This window comes from Zea mays, chromosome 9, assembly GCF_902167145.1.
Source record: "Zea mays cultivar B73 chromosome 9, Zm-B73-REFERENCE-NAM-5.0, whole genome shotgun sequence".
Lineage (NCBI taxonomy): Eukaryota > Viridiplantae > Streptophyta > Magnoliopsida > Poales > Poaceae > Zea > Zea mays.
In genome coordinates this window covers 156,677,339-156,688,418 of record NC_050104.1, presented here as the reverse complement: position 1 = coordinate 156,688,418, position 11,080 = coordinate 156,677,339, and the positions used below count along the sequence as shown (strand labels likewise).

The 11,080-nt window shown below is 44.6% G+C and overlaps 2 protein-coding genes across 2 annotated transcripts; one reads left to right on the top strand and one right to left on the bottom strand.

Moving 5' to 3' along the window:
- Positions 1-336: 336 nt before the first annotated feature.
- LOC103639506 (probable flavin-containing monooxygenase 1) lies at positions 337-4,480 on the top strand. Its single transcript, XM_008662257.4, has 5 exons — positions 337-1,063; positions 2,083-2,323; positions 2,852-3,030; positions 3,103-3,458; positions 3,594-4,480. Exons 1-5 carry the CDS (start codon positions 575-577, stop codon positions 3,931-3,933), a joined length of 1,605 nt encoding a protein of 534 aa, XP_008660479.1. The 5' UTR covers positions 337-574; the 3' UTR covers positions 3,934-4,480.
- A 2,348-nt stretch (positions 4,481-6,828) lies between these two features.
- LOC103639505 (uncharacterized) lies at positions 6,829-9,798 on the bottom strand. Its single transcript, XM_008662256.3, has 8 exons — positions 9,531-9,798; positions 9,385-9,446; positions 9,181-9,271; positions 8,987-9,070; positions 8,209-8,283; positions 7,930-8,021; positions 7,757-7,823; positions 6,829-7,227 (listed from the first exon to the last, which is right to left on the bottom strand). Exons 1-6 carry the CDS (start codon positions 9,582-9,584, stop codon positions 7,998-8,000), a joined length of 390 nt encoding a protein of 129 aa, XP_008660478.1. The 5' UTR covers positions 9,585-9,798; the 3' UTR covers positions 6,829-7,227; positions 7,757-7,823; positions 7,930-7,997.
- Positions 9,799-11,080: the final 1,282 nt, after the last annotated feature.

Genomic DNA, 11,080 nt, shown 5'->3' with positions numbered 1-11,080 from the left:
ATCTAAAATACCTTATAATTTGGAATAGATGTAGTGTATATATATATGGTCGGTGAGTTGTGATAGAATATTGTTTTAGAATTGGGCCGTAATTAGAAATACCATAAATAAGCTTCCTCTCAAATTAAAACTTGTATGAGTTGCTTAGTGAAAAAAATCCATCTGTACTGATGATTGATCCTGCTAGCTAGCTAGGGAAAAGAGTTTACCCTAGGATGTCAGCCGACTCAGCCCACACCATCCCCGGTAGCACGTACATTTCTGTTCATTTTCTGTGACACGCAGCGGAAGCTCACATATGCTGGCCGCGGTGGCGGACGGTGCCGAATACTGAAAGCCCCAAAGCCTCGCTCCGACCCCGCGAGGCTATAAATACCCTCCTTTGTCCCGCACATTCTTTCACAGAAGCCATCAGCAAGCTTACAAAACCCTAGCACTAGCAGCAGCTATAGCTAGTACGTTACTAGCGCGCTCTCTTGCTCGTTCTTGGCCTAGCTAGCTCCGATCATACACCATCGTGGAAGAGCTGCACGCACCTGCACATCACGCTCGCACCCTAGTCCATCCATCCATCATGGCGGCGGCGTCGCGGCAGGATGCCCACCGGAGCACGAGGCAGGCCGTGCCGGCGTCGTCGAGGGTGGCGATCATCGGCGGCGGCATCAGCGGCCTGGCCGCGGCGAAGCAGCTGGCGGCGCACGACCCCGTGGTGTTCGAGGCGACGGCGTCCGTCGGCGGGGTGTGGAAGCACTGCGTGTACCGCTCGACCCGGCTGCAGACGCCGCGCCGGGACTACGAGTTCTCCGACTACTCGTGGCGCAACCGCGACGACCCCACCTTCCCCACGCACGCCGAGATCGTGGAGTACCTGGAGGGCTACGCCGACGCCTTCGGCCTGTGGCGCTACATCGTGCTCAGCGCCAGGGTGGTCGACATCAAGTTCCTCGGCGGCGGCGGGCTCACGGAGCTGTGGAGCGGCGGCGCCGCCGGCCAGCCGCCGCTCCTCCGGGGCAAGCCTCTGTGGGAGGTCGGCGTCGCCACCGCCGGCTCCGACACCGTTCAGGTACGAGTACGATTCGCTTTGTTGCTCGTTCCACTAGTACAAAGAAGTTCTATAGTGGCGGTTGTAAACCTATTTATAGTGGCGTTTTTCGTAACCGCCAGTGCTAGGGGCCAGTAGAAATCATCATTTGTACAGTCGGGTAACTGAGGACCGCCAGTGAAAATCGATTTTCACTGGCGGTCGGCGTAATAAAACCGCCAGTGAAAATCGATTTTCACTGGCGGTCGACGTAATAAAACCGCCAGTGCAAATCGTTTCCAGGAAACATAAAACATATTTTAAAAATAGTTAAAAAATTTATTTTTATTAGGCCCACCCCACCCGCCGCAAGTCGCGGCATTTTTCGCGCAAAATTCGCGCGCTACGCGGTTGCTAGTATTCGAACCGGCGACCTCACCCTCGCGCGTACCCTCCCCTACTACTCCGTCTATGACATGTCTTATGTCTAGTTTGTAGTTGTTTTCTCCACATATTACAACCATTTGAGTGTAAATTGCTTATTTGAGACCCTAAACGAATTAAAAAAAACAAGTTGTCAACTACAAAGATAAATAACTTTTGAAGTTCTAAAACTTTTATTTTGACACTTTTTTCATCCGAGGTAGTTTGCAAAATTTGAATTTTAAATTTGACATACTTAGATTCAATTTTTGAGAACCGAAATGAGTTCAAATAAAAAAGTTGTCAACTACAAAGTTTCATAACTTTTAGAGATCTACAACTTTTATTTTGGTGGTTTTGTCATACGAGGCCGTTTGAAAAACTCGAAAAATTAAGGATAAAAATGATTTCTAGTGGCGGTTCCTTAAGAAAACCGCCACTAGAAATCGTATTTCTAGTGGCGGTTCCTTAAGAAAACCGCCACTACAAATCATGGATTTCTACTAGAAATAACACAGTCGGTGGTGAAACGAAACCGCCTGTAAAAATATATTGTCCCCGCAGGCTTTGAGCCTTTTTGTACTAGTGTTCTTCACCAGTTCCCGGACGACGGAATGTGTTACCTGTTACGTTTACAGTACTACCAGTTCGAGTTCGTGGTGATGTGCGCCGGTAAGTACGGCGACGTGCCGCGGATGCCGGCGTTCCCGCCGGGCAGGGGGCCGGAGGTGTTCCGGGGGCAGGTGATGCACTCCCTGGACTACTGCAAGCTCGGCGAGGAGGAGACCGTGGAGCTGATGAGGGGGAAGAAGGTCGTGGTCGTCGGGTACAAGAAGAGCGCCATCGATCTCGCACTTGAATGCGCCCAGGCCAACCAAGGTACTGTGCTGCTGCTCCTGTTGTTGCACACAGGGAAACAAAAACAAAAGCTGGCGTATTGCATTTAATGATTCAAACAAGAAAAGCAAAAGCTGTTGCTACAAAATTTGAATAGTTCTAATTTTATTTATTACTAGTACTTGAGTGAGTCGTACAAGAAGCTATGGGTTTGTGGTCGTGGTCGGCAACCTAGTAGCATGTACGCGCATTTACATATTTAGCTAGCTAGCTAGGAAATGATGGAGAAAAAGGTCACTCTTGTCATGATCCGTCGTACACTCCATCTAGACTGCACTTCAAAGTACACTGGACGCGACACGTACGTACGAACGCATGCACCTCTTGACTTTTCGGCCTCCCCGGCCCGGATCAGTCCATGCACTTCATACCACACTATCACGTAGACACGTACGAGAGTACGACCACTTGCTTATTAGTCATCATTTTGGTTGGTTCTTGCATTGTGGTCGTTTAATTAATTAATTAATTAATTAATTAGCATCGGCACTGTGTCTGTAAATGTTGCAGGTGAGGGAGGCGAGGCTTGCACCATGCTGGTGAGAACCCTGCACTGGGTTGTGCCGTCCTACTCCATCTGGGGCCTGCCCTTCTTCCTCTTCTACTCCACCCGCCTGGCGCAGTTCCTGTACGAGAGGCCCAACCAGGGCCTTCTCCGCTCCATGCTCTGCACACTCATGGCACCGCTGGTACGTATATCCATCATGGATCATGTGTGAGCATCTGCATTATTGTATTATTTTATGTACGCATGCATGCAGAGAGCGGGCGTGTCCAAGTTCATCGAGTCCTACCTGGCGTGGAAGCTCCCGCTCGACAAGTACGGCCTCCGCCCGGACCACCCCTTCGTGGAGGACTACGCTAGCTGCCAGATGGCCATCCTCCCCGACGGCTTCTTCGACATGGCGGACCGGGACATGATCCGCTTCAAGAGGGCCGGCCCCGGCGGCTGGTGCTTCTCCCGCAACGGCGTCCTCCTCGACGACGGCACCGAGGTGGAGGCCGACCTCGTCTTCCTCGCCACCGGCTTCGAGGGCAAGGACAAGGTCCGCGCCGTCCTGCCGGAGCCGTTCCGCGGCCTCGTCGTCGACAGGTCCGGCATGATGCCGCTGTACCGGTACGTACGTAGATCATGCATGGTCATGGAGTGCTACTGCTACTGCTACTGATGATCTGCTAGCTATAGCTAGCTAGCTAGTTCGTCTTATAATAATAATTACTTGTAATTAATCGCATCGCACTGCATTTGCAGCGGCACCATCCACCCTCTGATCCCGAACATGGCGTTCGTGGGGTACGTGGAGAGCGTGTCCAACCTGCACACGTCGGAGCTGCGCTGCCGCTGGCTGGCGGGCCTGCTCGGCGGCCGGTTCGCGCTGCCCAGCGTGGAGGACATGGTGCGGCACGTCGACGGCGAGGCGGAGGCCATGCGCCGCACCACGCGCTTCTACAAACGCCACTGCATCTCCACCTACAGCATCCACGACAGCGACGCCATGTGCGCCGACCTCGGCTCCAGGGTTCTCCGCAAGGGCAACTGCCTAGCTGAGCTCTTCGCGCCCTACAACAACAAGGACTACAAGGAAGACTGATCCAATCATTAATTAATCCATGCATGCGTGCGTGCATGCGCGCCTGCCATAAATTCATTCAACCCAACCCTCTTTGTTAATTATTGATATCTGCAAGAAAAATATGTATAATACGTGTGCGTACGTATAGCAGAATAATTTAAGATTCGTTATTGGTTTATATATACTACTAGTATAGTATATGAAGTTAATAAGGAGTACTAATATATATAGCTACATAAATAATAATGTGATCGGGAGAAAAAATTAGGTCATGCATGATCATGCCATGTGAACCTAGGGCGCGTTTGGTAGATGACTCCATGTAGACTTTGAGATGCATGTCTGGGGAAACACCAGCAGCAACCTGGACCATGTGTGGAGCAAACTATAGTTAGTTAGTGCTTCTTGTACCAAAAGAGCTGACCACTGCAACTCATGCATGTCATGTCCCGCACGTCCTCCCTGTAATTTATTTTTTCTTGTAACGTATCAATAAATTAAATATATTGTATATGTGTATGTGCTATATATGTATATTGAATATACACAAAATGGATTATTCATATTTTGGCATGCTCCTGGCTCTAATAATGCTAAGATATATGTCTGCAGATTGGGGTCATTGTCATAGTACCCTCTTTGTGTGTGTCTGTGTGTTATCAAGTAAAATGTATCAGCGATTCTCGAACTTGGGATGTTGTGTCATTTAGATCTCTGAACTCTCGAAACCAGAAAAACAGGTCTTAATTCGAACTTGGTAGATCATCCAAAACCAGATTTGCTCACCAGATGCCGACGTGGCATGCCAATTCACCTTATCATATGCCTTCTAAAAATTTAGTTTCGATGACTAGTCCACTATGTTTTTTTCTATGTATCTCATGTGATGTTCCATGTAAAATTACCACACCTTGCAGTATATTTCTTCTAGGTAAAAAGTCATATATGAGGGTTTGACCACCTTACAAGCTATTCCTATGACTCGTTTTGCTAATACTGTTGTAAAAATGTTAAAGTTTACATTGAACATATAATTTGGTCTATATTTTTGTATTTGCTTGACTTCTTTCAATTTTGGTATCAAAATCATGATACCAAAGTTCAGACTATATGTAGAGGGAGCTTATTTTTGTGAAAATCTTCAAACATTGCTATTAGATAATTTTTTAATAAGACTCCTCCATACACATCAAACAAATATGATCTATTCTCACCATACGTATCAAGCAAATACATTGTTTCCCACGAGCTATCCAAAGTCAATGGCTCCAAAGCACAAATGGTCACTAAAATATGATGAAGCCAAGTCAAAACGGTCAAAGTATTCCATACTAATGAAGTACATACCCGTTCGCAATGACGCTATTATTATACCTAATAACTAAGAGTTGACGCTATTATACAGAATACATTTGACTCCTATATATATATATATATATATATATATATATATATATTACATCGCCGCGTTATAAGCATAAATACTAGTATATATAGCTAGCTAGCTAAACAGCTATAGAATGTTGTAGTCCCCGACTCCCCGTTCCAAGTAGGCATCATTGCGTAATAAAAAAAGCAGGGCGCGAGTCATAAAGTTAAAATTATAGTCAGCTGCTTAGTTACAGTATAGTGCTAATTTACATGCATGATTATGGATTATAATATATATGCATGGTTTGGATTCCTATAGATTATAGAGGTAAATTATTTGTTAGTTGAAGTACGAATAACCTATAATCTAAAAAATAGGTTTCAGATGGACTATATGATTATAATTAATAATCTGGCAGTTATTTAATAATTATTTAATCTAACTTATAATCGGTATTTGGACCATACTTATATTATTTTATCTGATTACTGTATTTTATATAGTTGGGACCTAAACACCCCCTTGCCCTTAGACAGCGTTTTAATGGGAGGGTTTAGATGAGAGATGGAGGTAGCAAAGCTGCTAGTTTAGTTTATCTGCATGTTGCCATGGCCTTGCTCATGCATGTTGGGTGTCAACTGTCAACGAGCTAGTCAAATCGATCCGTGGGTTGCACATAGGAGACTGCGCAATTTTGCGTTTTGAACATCGTATAGGGATATCAGATGATTGTGTTAGCTAGACAGTTGAGAGTCTCAGCTGACCCTAGAAAAGGTTTGGAATTCGCAAGCAAACGCGTCGGAATGCATGCATCTAGCTAACAATCCTTTGTTTGCATCATTATGTAACTTGAACATCCACCATATATATGTGTGCAGTTCAGATGTACTAATATACTACATGCATGGTCGTACTGGCATGGGTCGTAATTCCATGTACTAGTACAATGACCGTGCATAAAAGAGCATAATCTTTTTTATAGCTCGCTCGATCACACTACACTAAAATAGTAAACTTCCTAGTGTCTAAACCCTAGTAAGTTAGCCATTAACTCTAGGGAGTTAGCTAAACTCTCGGAAGTTTAGCCATCCCGTCGGAACTTTGGCTCTCGAAATTTTTTTGTCGGAAGTTAGCTTAACTTTCTAGAGCCCTCTAGGAAGTTAGCTAACTTCCTATAGCCAAAGAAGCCTTTCGGAAGTTAGTAGGTTCTCGGAAGTTAGTAGCTTCACGCCGTCAGCGCCGTCAGCTGTCTAACTTCCTACGACTAACTTTCTACGGCTGACTGTAGCCCTAGAAAGTTAGCCAGCTAACTTCCTACGGCCCAATAAGCCTCTAGGAAGTTAATTTGACCAGCATTACAAATGTTGTTTATTTTTATTTTACACCACATTCCATAACATAACAAATATATCAACAACTATATATCACAACATATTTCACATAAAACATCTCACACACAATCACATAACAATATTTAAATCCATAGTCTCATCAATTACATCACAAAAGTCTCATCCATAGTCATAATAAGACACATCTCATCCAGTACTAATAAGAGACAATATCTTATACATAGTCATAATAAAAGTCTCAAGTATCAGAACACAATAACATGGAAGCTCACGATCGCCGATCACCATCGGGTTACAGTGACGAGTGATGGTCGGTACCTCCACTAGCGAAGAGGGCTTCGACAAAGTCTAACCCGTTTTCTCGTTCATGCGTCGGCAAGGTAGCTGGAGGGGTCTAATATACTTGTACAAATGATATTTGTTGAGCATACGATCAGCTTCATCAAGGACAAGATATGATACTTGGTGCAGGCTCACTCTATTGATTTCCAAAATGTCATTTAATCTCCTAGGAGTTGCGACAAGAATGTCAACACCACGCTCCAACTCTCTTAGCTGAGGGCCTTTTGGAGCACCTCCATATAAGCACTTCAAACAACAACAAAAATAATTAACATCCCTGACATATAACATATATTAAATGTAATGGAACATTCATCTGCTCACATATGAATTCATTAAAATTAACCAATATGGTTGGAGGCGCTAACATAGTTAATTCAATTAGAAATATGGCATGTACTAGACCTAGGCAGATCGGTACAGAACCTCTTTGCCGAGAGCCAACGGATGACACTCGGCAAAGACTAACGGCCGTCAGCTTTGGGACGGCCGCTGACGGCCGTTTGCCGAGAGCCTCCTTTGCCGAGTGTTTGACTCTCGGCAAAGTTGTCTTTGCCGAGTGCCGTTCTGTGCCGAGTGTTCAGCGCTCGGCAAAGCACGTTTTGCCGAGTGCCTAACGTTACCGAGTACGGCACTCGGCAAAGCTTTCTTTGCCGAGTGCCCGACAAAAGGCACTCGGCAAAGAAGCCAACACTCGGCAAAGTCTCGGATTCCGGTAGTGAGACAAGCATAGTAATGATAATGACAGATATAAGAAAAATATAAAATGACATACAGTAGAATATATTCTTGAAGATCTGCCAAACTTGATTGCTTCATCTTGAATTTTTGTCGCCAATTCCCTGGTTGGAGACAAACTAATATTGTTGGACCTTCCCTTGAATTATGCTGCAGGCGCTTCAATTGGAACGTGTAGATGTAACAGATGAAAACAAGCCATGAACTTACCATTTCATGCTTACGCTTCATTACAATTTGCTCACGTTCCTGCTGTCGCAGGCTCGCCGCCTTTCACTTTATTCACGAACCTTTTGCCCAGCCTACAACCAATCAATTATTTCAGCCTAAAATGAGCTAACAATCATGAAGGGACACTAACCTTAAGATAGCCGATTATGTATGTGATGAAAAAGGGTAAGAAGCTAACCAATCAGAAATAACCTTGCACCTCTTGGATGAATTCAATAATGTAAACAGTAAACAAGATGGTCAAGTCAAGAATAAAACCTTCGAAAGGACTTCAGTCAATACACGCTTAATTTCCTTGTTGATCGCTGCCATTCGAGCAGCTTCAATCTCATCCTGAGTAAGAGCGCAATAATTTAAACAAGAGCCATGTTGATACTCAACTTAAAAATGTCTAAAAAAATGACAACATGTTGTTCAATGATATGTTCTACTTATTTTGCAACACATGAAAATAGCAAAGTTGATTATTATTTTAATCAGTATTGCTGCTCATGATAGGTTTTTCCAATAACTGGCATATGGGCATAACAAATCTGTAGGACATAAATGAGTCATTGTATAACAAAATGTTTACATGCCCTCATTAGGTTATTTAAAGGCACTGGAGAAATATTGGACATGTCTACATGGAGAGCTGGATAAGGAGGCACTAGAAGGTGGAGTCAACACCCTGCAGGTGGGCATGAGCATACTGGTGTTTAAATTATAGGAACACAGATGGATACTCAAAGGAAGAAGTATTATGCATAGTTTGCTTCAGGCTATCTTCAATAATTGGAACCTTAAGCACAATACATAAAGATTAGTCGGCATCACCTTACTACCAATAGTAAGCAATGGAGCATGTTTATGCATGCAGGGTGACTGCAGAACAAGTTTACCTTTGAGTCTTTCAGGCGCAGAACATCACCAGTCATACCAACACGAGGAGGTGTATGTATTCAACAACAAGACTAAGGTGCTTGTACAAGCAATGCTAGAAAAGCAAGCGAGCAACAATTTCAAAAGCATCAAGTTGAAATTCATAGAGAAGTACCTTCGATGGCTTCAATAAGCTCGCAACTCGGTCACGAATCAGACTGAATACTGCAAGAGACCCCCGCTCATCGATTATAATGTTCTATCAAACACAAGATTCCACACAAGCAATAAATTTTTAATGCAGTTTGATTATAACAGCAACTACTATTTACCGAACACCATAAGTAAATGAAGAATTAAGAGTTTTACAATGTTGTGCATGTCGTTCTCGGGGACAATCAAGTAGGGTGTGCCCTTATGGATCATGTAGTGCACCCTCGACGTGTAAATCTCATTCTTGCTGCCCAATAGCACCCCAACAAAAAAACAATTAAGACAAACAACTCTTACCGTTGAGACCTTATTTATGCGCACAAATACACAGATGAAATGATAAGATACGAGCGTATGCACCTTCCCTTGTTGTCAGCCTTGACAGTGTTGAGGTGCGCTTCCCAACCGGTGGCCAAGATATTCTGTGAAACCAGGGGCGAGGGAAGTAAGAGAAAGAACAACTAAGGAGGTGCGAAACGGTCGCTGATATTGCTCGCGATCAGTACCCGACACTTGTGACTAACGGAGACGGCGACCGATTTGACCTTCGCCACCGCCATGGCCACGAGCACCAACCGACGAGGGGCGCGGTGGGGCGGGGCGGTGAGGGGCACGGCGGGCGGGGGCGCGGCGGCCGACTGGCGGATGGGGGCGTCGGCGGTGCGGGGAAAGCCCACGGTGGGTGGGGGCGGGCGCGGCGGGCGGGTGGTGGGGCGGGCGTGGGGCGCGACCGACGGTGGTTGCAAGGAACAAGATCGAGAAAGGATAGTGAGAGGAAGATAAGGTAGATTCGCAGGGTAAGATAAAAAAATATAACTTTCTAAAGTAAAGCCGTAGGAAGTTACTTAACTTCCTAGAGCAGGCCGTAGGAAGTTAGTTTTCGTTTGACTGATTAAAAGCTGAAAGTTAACTTCCTAGAGGAGGCCGTAGGAAGTTAGCAGGAGAATCTTACTTCCTAGAGCAGGCCATAGGAAGTTAGCTTTTCGTTTGACTGGTCAAAAGCTGAAAGCTAACTTACTAGAGGAGGCCGTAGGAAGTTAGCGACTCGTTTGACCGCACCCGGGGATCGGCAACTGAAAGCTAACTTCCTAGAGAAGGCTGTAGGAAGTTAGCAGGAGAATCTTACTTCCTAGAGTAGGCCGTAGAAAGTTAGCAAGAGAAGCTTACTTACTAGAGTAGGTCGTAGAAAGTTAGCGGCTCGTTTGACCACACGAACGAGTCAGCATGTAAAAGCTAACTTCCTACAACATTTATAAATTACCATAAGAAAATATGTTTATTTCCTAGATCTATCAGTTGTCTCTCGAAAGTTATTTATTTTCTACGGTTTATTATAAAAGTTGTAGAAAGTTAAAAAAACCGTAGGAAGTGTATGATTTTGGTGTAGTGTCATTCGTCCTACTTCATAGTACTAAATGGGAACACTGCGCTATGTGCGACTTGGTGTCGTGTTTGACTTAGTTAGTTCATCACGGTCTATCTAGGACGTAATAACCTATGATTAGGCGAGAAGCGGGAGAGAAACTAACCTACACGCTTGCTTTGATGCACGCAATGCACCAAACTCGCTTTAAAAGATTAGAGATGCATATACATACATATTATGTACAATACTGCAGCTGGTCTTTATTTGTGCGTTCCGTATGCACTCCATCCATATAACCTTGGCAATTGCAAAGGGGTGGTGAAACATCGTCAAATGCACGCATAATGGCGTATCAACTATCAATGCTGAAAGTGGATGAGGTTGGAATTCAAAATATTTATGTTCACACACCCATACGATTCCACGAGTAGCAGGAGAAAGAAATCGTTAATCTCGAAGATTCTGAAAATCAACCGAATTTGACGAGGAGGCGCGCGCGGCCTCCGATCAAACCCTGTTGACTAGACAACGGTGCATCTCGAGAATGCAACGACCTAGCACTAGCAGGATTTATGAGGATTAACATGAAGTCATTTTTTTCTAGCACATGATATGTTTTAATTAAAACCTAAGCCTACCGTCCTTTTCTGTAACATTGCAGATATACTGTTTGGGTTTTAATCAACGGGT